The following is a 13,073-nucleotide window of genomic DNA, read 5'->3' as shown; positions in this document are numbered from 1 at the left end:
CAATGTTACACCGATTTTTTAAAAAGGTTCCAGAGGAGATCCGGGAAATTATAGACTGGTGAGTCTGATGTCGGTACCGGGGCAAAATGGTAGAGGCTATTATCAAGAATAAAATTACAGAGCACTTACAAAAACATGGGCTGATGAGACAAAGTCAGCACGGATTTAGTGAAGGGAAGTCTTGCCTCACCAATCTACTGCATTTTTTTTGAGGGGGTGAACAAACATGTGGACAATGGGGAACCGGTGGATATTGTGTATCTGGATTTTCAAAAGGCATTTGACAAAGTGCCTCATGAAAGCCTCCAGAGGAAACTGGAGAGTCATGGGATCAGAAGTAGGGTATTACTATGATTAAGAGCTGGTTGAAAGATAGGAAGCAAAGAGTAGGGTTGAATGGTCAGTATTCTCAGTGGAGAAGGGTAGTTAGTGGGGTCCCGCAGAGGTCTGTGTTGGGACTGCTGCTTTTTAACATATTTATAAATGACCTAGAGATGGGAGTAACTAGTGAGGTAATTAAAATCGCAGATGACACAAAATTATTCAGGGTCGTCAAGTCGCAGGAGGAGTGTGAAAGATTACAGGAGGACCTCGCGAGACTGGGTAATTGGGCGTGCAAGTGGCAGATGAAGTCAATGTTGACAAGTGCAAAGTGATGCATGTGGGTAAGAGGAACCCGAATTACAGCTATGTCATGCAAGGTTCCGCGTTAGGAGTTTCAGACTTAGAAAGGGTCTGGGAGTCATCATGGATAAGATGTTAAAAACCTCTGCTCAATGTGCTGCTGGCTGCTGCTGCGGCGGCGGCGGTGGCGGCTAGAAAGCACGCAGAATGTTGAGTATTATTAGGAAAGGGATGGAAAACAAACACGAGGATGTTATAATGCCATTGTATCGCTCCATGGTGCAACCTCACCTCAAGTATTGTGTCCAATTCTGGTCACCACATCTCAAAAAAGATATAAAGGAATTGGAAAAGGTGCAGAGAAGGGCGACAAAAATGATAAAGGGAAAAAAACGACTTCCCTATGAGGAAAGGCTGAGAAGGTTAGGGCTCTTCAGCTTGGAGAAAAGGCGGCTGAGGGGGTGATATAATAGAAGTCTACAAGATAATGAGCTGAGTAGAGCGTACAGATATGAAGCGTTTGTTTACACTTTCAAAACAACAACAAAACCAGGGGACACAAGATGAAGCTAGAATATGGTAGATTTATAGGAGAAAGTTTTTCTTTACTCAGCGTGTAGTTAGACTCTGGAACTTGTTGCCGCAGAATGTAGTGACAGCAGCTGGCCTTACAGAATTTAAAGGGGGTTTGGACAGATTCCTGAGGGAAAAGTCCATTGAACATTATTCTTTTTTTTTTTTTTTTTTTTGGGGGGGGGGGAGGAGGTTGCCGGGTTCTTCAAGCCTGGATTGGCCGCTGTTGGAGACAGGATGCTGGGCTTGATGGACCCTTGGTCTTTTCTGGTCTTTTCCCAGTATGGTGGTGCTTATGTACTTACGGTAAAGGGGATGGGGAAAGGCTGAAGCGTCTAGAGCTCTTCAGCTTGGAGAAAAAAATAATGAGTGGAGTGGAACGGGGTAGACGTGAATCTTTTTTTACTCTTTCCAAAAATACTAGGACTAGGGAGCATGCGATGAAGCTACAAAGTAGTAAATTTAATACGAATTGGAGAAAATGTTTCTTTACTCAACGTGTAATTAAACTTTGGAAACCGTTGCCAGAGAATGTGGTAAGTGGTTACTTTAGCGGGGTTTAAAAAAGGTCTGTATGGCTTCCTAAAGGAAAAGTCCATAGACCATTATTAAATTGACTTGGGGAAAATCTACTGCTTATTCCTGGGATAAGTAGCATAAAATGTATTGAACTTTTTTGGGATCTTGCCAGGATTTGTGACCTGGATTGGCCACTGTGGAAACAGGATGCTGGGCATGATTGACCTCTGGGTCTGTCCCAGTTTGGCAATACTTATGAAGGCAAGTAGTCTGTAGTATGTCTGATGTGATATTTACCCAGTTAGTACTGGAGTAATTTAAATCATCCATCATTACTGTGTTGTCAAATTTGTTAGCTTTCCTAATTTCTGTTAACATTTCATTATCTGTCCGTTCATTCAGGCTACTAATTCTCTTTCCCTTCACACATGAAATTTCTAGCCTTAAAGATTCCGTGGCAGAAATCCCATGCAATTTACAGAGAATCTGGTAATATTGTGTTTTCCTGGTGTGTGTAAACGTACTGTAGAGCTTTATTTTCCTCACATGGGTCCAGAATATTTAAAAATGTGTTCAAGTTAGTTAAATCTTCTAAATCATGTGTTGCATTGGTGGTCTCTGATAATTGTTCTTTGTGGATCAGAGAATCCAGTTTTATGACAGAAATATATTATTTTTTTCAGATTGGATTCTTTCAAGTTTTTCTTCCGTTAGTCTTAAAGTAGAGATTTAGCTCCTGCCTGGTCCTTATGATGTCTTCTTTTGGGGTTTCTATCTTTTTTCCTTCTGTTTGTATAGTTGATGTATATATTAATTTTTCAGTTTCTGATAGTAGGGTCATATTTTTTTTTCTGTATAAGGATTTCTGATCATAAATATATTAGGTAAACATACCAAAAAGAAAGCAGAACTGAAGACTTTTGGGCACACTGCAAAAAAAAAAAACATTCTTAACGAATTTAAGAAACAAATCCTCTTTCATCAGCTCCCAAAAGCTAATCAAAAAAGTATAAAGTTAGTCCAATAAAAAAGTATACCTTATATTTTCAGTTTTTATTAACCTTTATTTCTTGCAGCTTGAGAAAAAGAACTGAGCAGTTCTGATTTCAATATAATAGAAACCAGAACTCTTGTCATATTCACAACAATTGCCTTCCCTTTGGGAATTCAGTTTGCTTGTTCTTGTTTTCTGAAGGTCACTGAAGACTGCATTTGTTTTTATTTGTATCTTATTTTGCTTCCGGATTTTGAAATGGTGCAAACAAAATAAATTTGACCTTGAAGCCCAACAAATGGTAGGTAGAGAAATCTGGAGAAAATAATGTAATACAAAATTGTATTGCTATGTGAAATATGTTTTTTTTTGTATGATCTTTCTAGGATTAGTTTCTCTAATATGTCTCTAATTAAGGGAAGCACGACTGGAAGAGATATCACCAGTCGATAAGACTACAAACAGATGCTTGCATACAGGTGTCAGCTGCTGTAAAACAATTCTCTGGAATTAGGGATGCCTCAAACAGGCTCAGAAAACAAACTATATGTGTGCAATAGAAAACAGAAAGTCTTACCTGATTCAATGTCACCTGCAAGATATATTGTGCATTGGTGATGATTAAGCACCATTACAAACCTTAACACCTTAACTAAGAGATTATAGATATGTGAGGGGAAAGTTTATGAAAGGGCAAAGGATGTGCCTACTTTATGCTTAGTTTCTAAAGGCCAGCTGGGCCCCTATGTGCCTTTAAAAAATTATTTTAATGCTGAATTCAGGTAAATTGCCTACTCGGAGGTTCCTTATTTTTTTTTTTTTAACCTGCAGTTTCTCAGTTTTACCTATGATAACAGATAGGCCAGTGAAAGTCTGCAGTACTATGGTCTGTGATTAGCCTGCATTTAATTCACTAGTGTCTTACAAATTTAGTGCATATCTAATTATTTGTTTACAAAGCCGTGCTAGCGGCTGCCGCATGGCAATGCCAACACAGCCCATTCAAAGTGAATGGGCTATGTCGGTATTAGCGCACCAGCAGCTGCTAGCATGGCCTTGTAAACAGGGGGGTAATTTAACACATATGGACATACAAATTAATGTGTGTACAACTGATTTACTTGTGCTAAAAAACTACTACTGTGTGTTAAAATGTTTTATTAAAATTAATGTCTAAAACAAACAAAATAAAAATAGAAATCATGAAAAAGTCTAAAAAAAAAATCTAAAAGCAAACTGAAAAATGCTTGCTTGTGCTCTTCCCTTCAGTTGTCAATTTAGGATTAAGGTTTGATGATCAATTGAAAGCACTGATCCAAATCTTTAGTTTGGTTCTCTCATGCTTTTTTTAGTTTATAGTTAATTCATAAAGAGAGAGAGTTTATAATCCTGTTTTTATACCAGAATGCCTTTGTGAGAAGTCCAGAAAGGTACTTCTTTTCAGGCAGTTTTATAAAGGCTCACATAAAAAATCTCTCATTAAAATAATAATAATGGTGGATCATCCGGTGGTAGTTATGTCTGTATTCCAGCAAGCTAGAGTTTTAGAGGGATTTAGAAGGAGATGGTTCTCATGAAGTCAGTGATATTTCTCCTAGAGTTGTGTTTAAAGTGATCAGATCAAGGGAGAATGGACTGGTCTCATCAAGCAAGAGAATATCATCAGCATAGTAAAAGGTGTGCATACCAAGATCTTGTATCAGAGTGGTGAGAGTTCTCAGAAAGATAAAGTGAAGAGGAGCAAGCATGGAACACCACAATTAGTGGAGACGGTTTGGAATGAGAGGAAGAGTGAAAGACACTGAAAGTGTGATTGCTAAGGAAGGAGGTGAATCATCAGAGGACAGAACCAGAACCAGAAATACCCAGGTCATGAAACCCTGTGAACTTTAGTAGTCCCCACGACGGACTGCAGTTGAGGACGCCCAAAATCGGCTTTCGATTATGCCGATTTTAGCGACCCTGAGAGAAGGACGCTCATCTCCCGATTTGTGTCAGAAGATGGGCGCCCTTCTCTTTTGAAAATGCCCCTGAAAGACTCCTCAGGCAGGCACTTTGCCGAAACAAGGTGCTGAGTTGAGTTGTCATTTTTAACATCATTTATGGAATAAAGTGTATATGCTATTCTCTGTCTCTGAAGCCCCTCTGTATCACTTCTCCCTAGAAAGCATCCCTGATCATAATCCCCCACTCTTCCAAACCTCCATCCACTCTCCTGTACACCCCCTTGGCCTACCTTTAAAAATCCATGGAGTCTAGTAGTGTCAGGGTAGGAGTGATCCCCAGTCACTCCAGCTCCTACCAACATGGGGTTCAGAATGGTGCTGACAACCCCTAACAGTATCCTCACGGTACTACTGCTTGGGGCGAAGCTGCTGTATAATGGCAAAGGAAGTGATATGGGGAAGGGCTTCAGGGGGAAGTTATCCAGGAGCTCTTCAGAGCAAAGTGATTAGAGGACTCTGAAGGGGAAGTTATGTGGTGAACTTAAGGTGTCGGGGAACACTGTAAACTGTGGTGAATCTGTTTAGGGAATACAGCGGTACATAAACAATAAATTGACATTGACAGTAATGCCTGGACCCTTTAAGATACAGCCTGGGAACATCGGGCTGGGGTTAGCAGCTAGATAATCCTGAGCAGTACATATAACGCTGCTTGCCTGGTTGATCACAAACAGAATTATTCATGTACCATGGGAGTTACTAACCTACAGTTCTAAATTAAGGTGAAGTAATTACCTCATTTAGGGCCCTGTTTACTAAGCCACACTGTAGGCGCACTAGCTTTTTTAGCGCATGCTAAAAATTAGCATACACTAACACTAGAGATACCCGTATATTTCTATGGGTGTCTCTAGCGTCAGCACGCGCTAAAAATGCTAACGCATCTTAGTAAACTGGGCCCTTAAGCTGATAAATTCACCACCTTACAGAGAAATAGTGTTTATGTTTTATTCCCTTATTTTTCAAAAAAAAAAAAAAATTCACTGTATTGCCCCTGCAATTGTAAGGGTCTGTTAGTGCCCTTACTCCTTCTCAGGTGTCACAATCACAGAGCTCCAGTCAATTGGTAGCTCCCAGATTAAGGTAACCAGGCTTCAGTCTACTCATCATTCAGTTATTTTTGTAGTGGGGCTCACATGTGAAATGCCATTCTGCTTAACTTGTTATTGGAAGCACAACTGCTAGTATTCTAAATATGTATGTGCACAGTGGGTGTGTAAATAATAGCACCCAGTTTATAGAATGGACCTTCAAATGCTAACATTCAGCACTAACTTTCCAGGTTTAGGTGAGCAATTCCAGGTGCATATGTAGCAGTCCTATGACTAACCTATCAAATTTTGACAAGATAGATTTAGGTTAATTTTCTGTTAAAAATCCACCCAGTTAGGTTGGGGTGAATTTATACCTAAATAAAATAAACTACTTGTCTTTACTACTTAGAGACTCTTTGAAAACCTGATCCCTTTGATGAATGTAGAACTGATCCATAAAGAAGAATTATGAGTTCCAGTACAAATTTAGCAAATGGTTTTAAAACTGTCAAAGTGTCTCAAAAGATTCATTAAATAGTATCACTGAGCCACAGTGTCTAATTATACTAGGTTGCAGAGATTTTCTGAATATTGCATAAATGACTAGAGATACTTAGTCTATAGAATCCTTTTTCATGCCACAAAAAGATAATGAGGTCATCTTGGGGGATATTCATCTCTTTTCCTATGGAAATATGCTTTTATGCAAATTTGTTTGTTTATCTCTGAATAAAGGTCTAGGTTTATTAATGATCTGAACTGAAAATTAACCCCAGTGTGATTTATTTTCTGATGGTATCAAGAACAAAAGAGTTTAATTCAAAACTTTTAGCATACCAAGACTTGTGCAGCTTTCTCCATCTGGATTCAGCGTCCAACCTTCATACAGGAGCATTTCACAATATTTTTGTATTGTTCACAAACTTGACTGCACTTAAGATGTTCAGTACAGTAATCAATCACATCACAGGTCTTGTTGTCTGAATTAAGGTGCAGTCCTGGGGGACAAGAACACTCAATTCCTCTTCCAGAAACTACAGTGCACTGATGGCTGCAGCCACCATTACTGAGAGAACATTCATCTAAAAACAAAACAAACAAGGTTAGAAAGATACAAACAATGTCAACCACTTTGTACAGTTATAAATGCTAAGATACAGATAAAGCAAAACAAAACAAATGTGGTCTGAGCTGAAGTCTTTAAAGTTACAGGAACATTTTTGGGACAATTTTCAAACTGCCCACGTTGTGACAATGTCAACAGTTGCATGATCTTTTTTACTATGCATCAGTTTTGAAAGTGGGACTATGTATAAGCTTTAGTTGTGAATTTTTCTGAGGCTAGATTTTTTCTGGAATAGTACATGTGAAGAAGTGAAAATGCCATGGACATGAGTATTTTTCTTTCCACGATCTAAGCGTCTGGGAATGCTTCCTCTCAATTAGCCTAAAAGTGCATGTATGAAACAGTCTGTATACTTTTATCTATATAGAGGGAGATCATAAGAACATAAGAGTTGCCATACTTAAGAACATAAGAATATAAACATTGCCATACTGGGACAGACCAAAGGTCTACCATGGTTAATATCCTGTTTCCAACTGTGGCCAATATAGGTCACAAGTACCTGGAAAAACCTCCCAAAGTAGCACGATTTTATGCTACTTATTCCAGAGATAAGTAGTGGTTTTCCCCAGATCTACCTTAATAATGGGATTGGATACTAGGGGGGTGTTGAGAGGGATGATTGTTTACTGGGAATGTGCCAGGGGTGTTTGTAGGGGAGATTGGATGATAGGGGTGTTGGGGTGTTTGGGGTGATGGGAGAGGGGATTGGATACTGTAGAGGTAATGGGAGGGGGATCTGATAATGGATGGTGTCAGGAGGTGGGATCAGATAATCTATCTTTCGAAAATCTCTGAAAACATTCTTCTTCAACAAAGCCTACAATGAGAACCTATAACCTCACTAAGCCACCTCACCAACCCACTCAATTATGAATGTCCACCTTCTATAACTACCCTAATAACTCTCCTCCTTCTTCCCTCTTCCCTTCCTTAATCGCTGAACATTACTAACTGTATCTGATATCCTGATATGACAATGTTAACAAATCTATGTAAGCCACATTGAGCCTGCAAATAGGTGGGGGAATGTGGGATACAAATGCAATAAAATAAATAAATAAATAAAATAATAATGAGGAGGTATTAGGGAGTGGAGATGGATAACAGGATAGACTGCAGCAGCTCTTTATTTTTGTGTGGATCGACACCACATTGCATGCAGTGGCACATTAAAATCATTCCTTTGAGAATAAGAACAATTGTCTAACTGAGTTAGTCCAACATTTTTTAGATTATGAGATAAACGATGCCAAGATGCTCATTTTCAAAGCACATAGACTTACAAAGTTAAATGGGTTACTATGGGCCTCTTTTACAAAGCCATGCTACCAATTCCCAGTGCGGAAATTGAGAGGAAGCCCATTCAATTCCTATAGACTTCTTCAAATTTTTCACGCGTAAATCACTAGCGCGACTTTTTAAAAGAAGCCCTATGTAACTTTGTAAGTCTATGTGCTTTGAAAAATGAGCCTCCAAATGTCTTTAGAAATCTGAAATTCTGAAGTCTAGGTAATCCATTTTATACTTTATTGAAAGAACAACCAAAGGGGTTTCTCCTTTTTTTATGCCAAAAATATAATTTATTTAAAATGCAAAGCTAATGTGTATTTCAAATCATACATCATATAGATAAAAACAAAATGCTCCACAAACATGGTAATATATCTAAATGTGATGTACCACAGATGTCATCTTCATCAGACCCGTCTGGGCAGTCTCTTCTCCCATTGCAAAGCTTCTCGGGCTGCAGGCAGATGGAGGTATCATTAGCACAAGGGTATTTTGGCGGTCCACACATATAACCTTCGCAATTATCCTCGTCGGAATGGTCCTCGCAATCAATATCTCCATCACATACCCAAGATTTGCTAATGCATCTCCCTTAGGAAAACAGAAATGACACATGCATAAGAAGAATGAAGAAAAACCAAAACATATAGTTTTAATAGTGTTTTACAATTATTTTACATAATAAAACCTTTTCTTTTTTTCTTTCTTTATTTTATTTGTTGCATTTGTATCCCACATTTTCCCACCTATTTGCAGGCTCAATGTGGCTTACAATTTTCCGTCATGGCATTTGCCATTCCAGAGTAAAAGATACAACTGGTATTACATAAAGAACATGGATAACATAATAAAGTTAAGCAATCAGATATAGAGAGAAAACATTCAGAGTATCAAGTAAGTGGTGATGCGTTGCAGTTCCTATTTTTATTTTTAATAAACTTGATCCAGCATGCAGGTCTGATGTCTCTATGATACAAATTATTGAGTAATGAAATGGGCCAATCACCCAATGGAATTTCTTTCACTCAAAGCATGTATTTTGAGCATAGGAAATTTTTTAAAATTTTAAGCAGGAAATATGAGTTATCTTGTTGGGCAGACTGGATGGACCGTGCAGGTCTTTTTCTGCCGTCATCTACTATGTTACTATGTTTACAAAGGTGTGCTAGCGTTTCAGCGTGTGCTAAAATGTAGGCCAAAATTTATAAATTTTTTAAAGTTTAAAGCTCTTTACTGAAAATTTTATAAGACATCATACAAAAACAGAACATATGTTTGGTACTAGCAGAGTAAAATAATGCAATATGACAAGATGAAATACATATTATGCTGCAAGAACATAAGACAATGTATGATCAAGAAATGACACTAAAGTTATAAACTGTCTGTAAAGGAAGTACTGTAACCTATAACCAATAATAGCTTAACAGCGACAACTAGGGAGCAGCTGTGATTCTAAGAAACAAACATGAAATTACATATAGAGGGGCATAATTGAACAAAAACGTCTATCTCCATGGGCGTTTATCTCTGAGAACGGGTCCGTGAAGGGGCGGACCAAACCATATGTTCGAAAAAAATAGACATCCATGTTTTATTCGACAATTTGTGAGCTGGGCGTTTTTGTTTTTCAGTGATAATGGAAAATGAAAGCGCCCAGCTCAAAAACGAATAAATCCAAGGCATTTGTTCGTGGGAGGGGCCAGGAGTCATAGTGCACTGGTCCCCCTCACATGCCAGGACACCAACCGGGTACCCTACGGGGCACTTTTACAAAAACAAAAAAAAAGGTAAAAGAGCTCCCAGGTGCATAGCACTCTTCCCTTGGGTGTTGAGCCCCCCAAATCCCCCTCAAAACCCACCGCCCACAAGTCTACACCATTACTATAGCCCTAAGGGGTGAAGGGGGGCACCTACATGTGGGTACAGTGGGTTTGGGGGGCGGTTTGGAGGGCTCCCATTTACCAGCACAAGTGTAACAGGTGGGGGGGGGAAGGGCCTGGGTCCACCTGCCTGAAGTCCACTGCACCCCCTAATAACTGCTCCAGTGACCTGCATACTGCTGCCAGGGAGGTGGGTATGACATTTGAGGGTGAAAATAAAAAGTTGTGAAACGGCATATTTTGTGATGGGAGGGGGTTTGTGACCACTGGGGGAGTCAGGGGAGGTCATCCCCGATTCCCTCCAGTGGTCATCTGGTCATTTAGGGCACTTTTTTGGGCCTTATTCGTGGAAAAACAGGGTCCAGGAAAAGTGCCCTAGATTCTCGCTAAAAACGCATATTTTTCTTCCATTATCGGCGAAAGGCGCCCATCTCTGATCGCCCGATAACCACGCCCCAGTTCCACCTTCACCACACCTTTGACACGCCCCCATCAACTTTGTCCGCATCCGCGACGGAGTGCAGTTGAAAACGTCCAAATTTGGCTTTCGATTATACCGCTTTATTCGTTTTTGTGAGATAAACGTCTATCTCCCGATTTGGGTCGCAATATAGGCGTTTTTCTTTTTCAATTATAAGCTGGATACTATCCACCTTATAATTGAAAGAGACAAATGCCTAGATTTCGACCCAAATCGGGAGATAGACGTTTATCTCACAAAAACGAATAAATCGGTATAATGGAAAGCCGATTTTGGACGTTTTCAACTGCACTCCATCGCGGAAGCGTACAAAGTTGACGGGGGCATGTTGGAGGCATGGCAAAGGTGGAACTGGGGCGTGGTTATCGGCAGAGGAGAGATGGGCGCCTTTCGCCAATAATGGAAAAAAAGTATGCGTTTGTAGCTAGAATTTAGGGCACTTTTCCTGGACCCTGTTTTTTTCACGAATAAGGCCCCCCAAAATGCCCTAAATGACCAGATTACCACCAGAGGGAATCGGGGATGACCTCCCCTGACTCCCCCAGTGGTCACTAACCCCCTCCCACCACAAAACATGATGTTTCACAACTTTTTATTTTCACCCTCAAATGTCATACCCACCTCCCTGGCAGCAGTATGCAGGTCCCTGGAGCAGTTGTTAGGGGGTGCAGTGCACTTCAGGCAGGTGGACCCAGGCCCATCCCCCCCTACATGTTACAATTGTGCTGCTTAATGCTTAGTCGTCCAACCCCCCCAAACCCACTGTACTCACATGTAGGTGCCCCCCTTCAACCCTTAGGGCTATAGTAATGGTGTAGACTTGTGGGCAGTGGGTTTTGAGGGGGATTTGGGGGGCTCAACACACAAGGGAAGAGAGCTATGCACCTGGGTGCTCTTTTACCTTTTTTTTTTGTTTTTGTAAAAGTGCCCCCTAGGGTGCCCGGTTGGTGTCCTGGCATTTGAAGGGGACCAGTGCACTACGAATCCTTGCCCCTCACACGAACAAATGTCTTGGATTTATTCGTTTTTGAGCTGGGCGCTTTCATTTTCCATTATCACTGAAAAACAAAAACGCCCAGCTCACAAATTGTCGAATAAAACATGGACATCTATTTTTTTCGAAAATACGGTTCGGTCCGCCCCTTCACGGACCCGTTCTCGGAGATAAACGCCCATGGAGATAGACGTTTTCGTTCAATTATGCCCCTCCACATCAAATATCAGGTCCTCATAATATGGAAAAGAAAGACAATAAGATTAATGGTTATCAATAAACGTATCCATAATAGACCACATTTTTTGAATTTTTGTTATCCTTGCTAGGTTAGTAACTTTAGCTAATTCAATGCAGACTAAATTCCACCAATGGTTGAAGTGAATATTAGATATGTCTTTCCATGAGTTCAATATAACTTTGAGTGCTAGAGCTAAGAGTAAGTCTACCAAATGACATTTTAAGGGATAAGATAGGTGTGATAAATGGATAGAATGCCAAATAAGTACAGCTAAAGATATGTCTGCATGAAAATGACCAATTTCCTGTACCTTGGACCATACTTCATTCAAATATATAGTGAGAAGAGAAAACGATCCATGAACAAACCAACTTCCGCAAGGCATTGAAGACACATCTTTTTGAGAAAATTTACGAAAAGAACCAAAACACATAAAGTTCACACTCACTGTTCAGAAACACATTAATACATCCACTTATGAACCCTTAACCCTTAATCTCACCACACTCACACCTCTACTCACAGAAAAAATGTACACCACATGCTTCATATAATGCCTCTAATTTCCTGTTTCTCTCCTTCTACTGTCCCATTGTTCTTCCCATTTGATTGATTCCTTATGATTTTGATTTCTTTTCGTCAACTCTCCCTAATGTAATCCATAACCTGAAATTTTTTTAACAAATTGTATTTCCACTATTCATAATATATTGTAAGCCACACTGAGCCCGCAAAAAGGTGGGAAAATGTGGGATACAAATGCAATAAATAAATAAATAAACTCAAAAAGCATGTGTGATAAGGTACCTGGCATAGAGTTACAGTGCCAACATTTCTCAGAAAGCACATGGCCAATATGAAATTGTATTATTTAGACCCAGAGGAAATTTTGTGTCACATAAAACAATGATTGAGCCAATGATGTTGAAATAGAAACCTTTAAAGCTTTAGACTATAATAAAGTCCAGTTCTCTTGGGACAAAGTGTGACCAATGTCTCTCTTCCATTTTGATTGTATAGAGGTCATTTTGTTAAATTTCTTATCAATAAGAGCTTTGTAGACACGCGATGCAACATGACCAGCAGCTTTCAGAGATGAAATCACCAACAATAAGGAGGGAGAGGTCTTGGCTCATTTTTGAAATAGAAAAACATTCAAAAAGTGGCACAAAGCAACATCTGGATGTTTACATCCAAATCACTATTTTCTAAACCTATTTTTAAGATGATTTCCTATGCAGTTCACCAGAAATACATCCAAATCACAAGAGGGGGTGTGAGGGGCATGCTGGGTGGGATTTGGGC

General features: G+C 39.7%; 1 protein-coding gene across 1 annotated transcript in view; it reads right to left on the bottom strand.

Annotated features, from left to right (window-relative positions):
• LRP1B (LDL receptor related protein 1B) overlaps positions 1-13,073 on the bottom strand; it is a 1,639,960-nt gene that overhangs the window by 863,646 nt on the left and 763,241 nt on the right. Inside the window, 3 exon segments of the mRNA XM_030210865.1 lie at positions 6,588-6,635; positions 6,638-6,832; positions 8,560-8,760. Coding sequence (XP_030066725.1) covers positions 6,588-6,635; positions 6,638-6,832; positions 8,560-8,760 — 444 coding nt within the window.

Source organism: Microcaecilia unicolor, chromosome 7 (assembly GCF_901765095.1).
Source record: "Microcaecilia unicolor chromosome 7, aMicUni1.1, whole genome shotgun sequence".
Lineage (NCBI taxonomy): Eukaryota > Metazoa > Chordata > Amphibia > Gymnophiona > Siphonopidae > Microcaecilia > Microcaecilia unicolor.
This window is presented reverse-complemented; position numbering and strand designations above follow the sequence as displayed.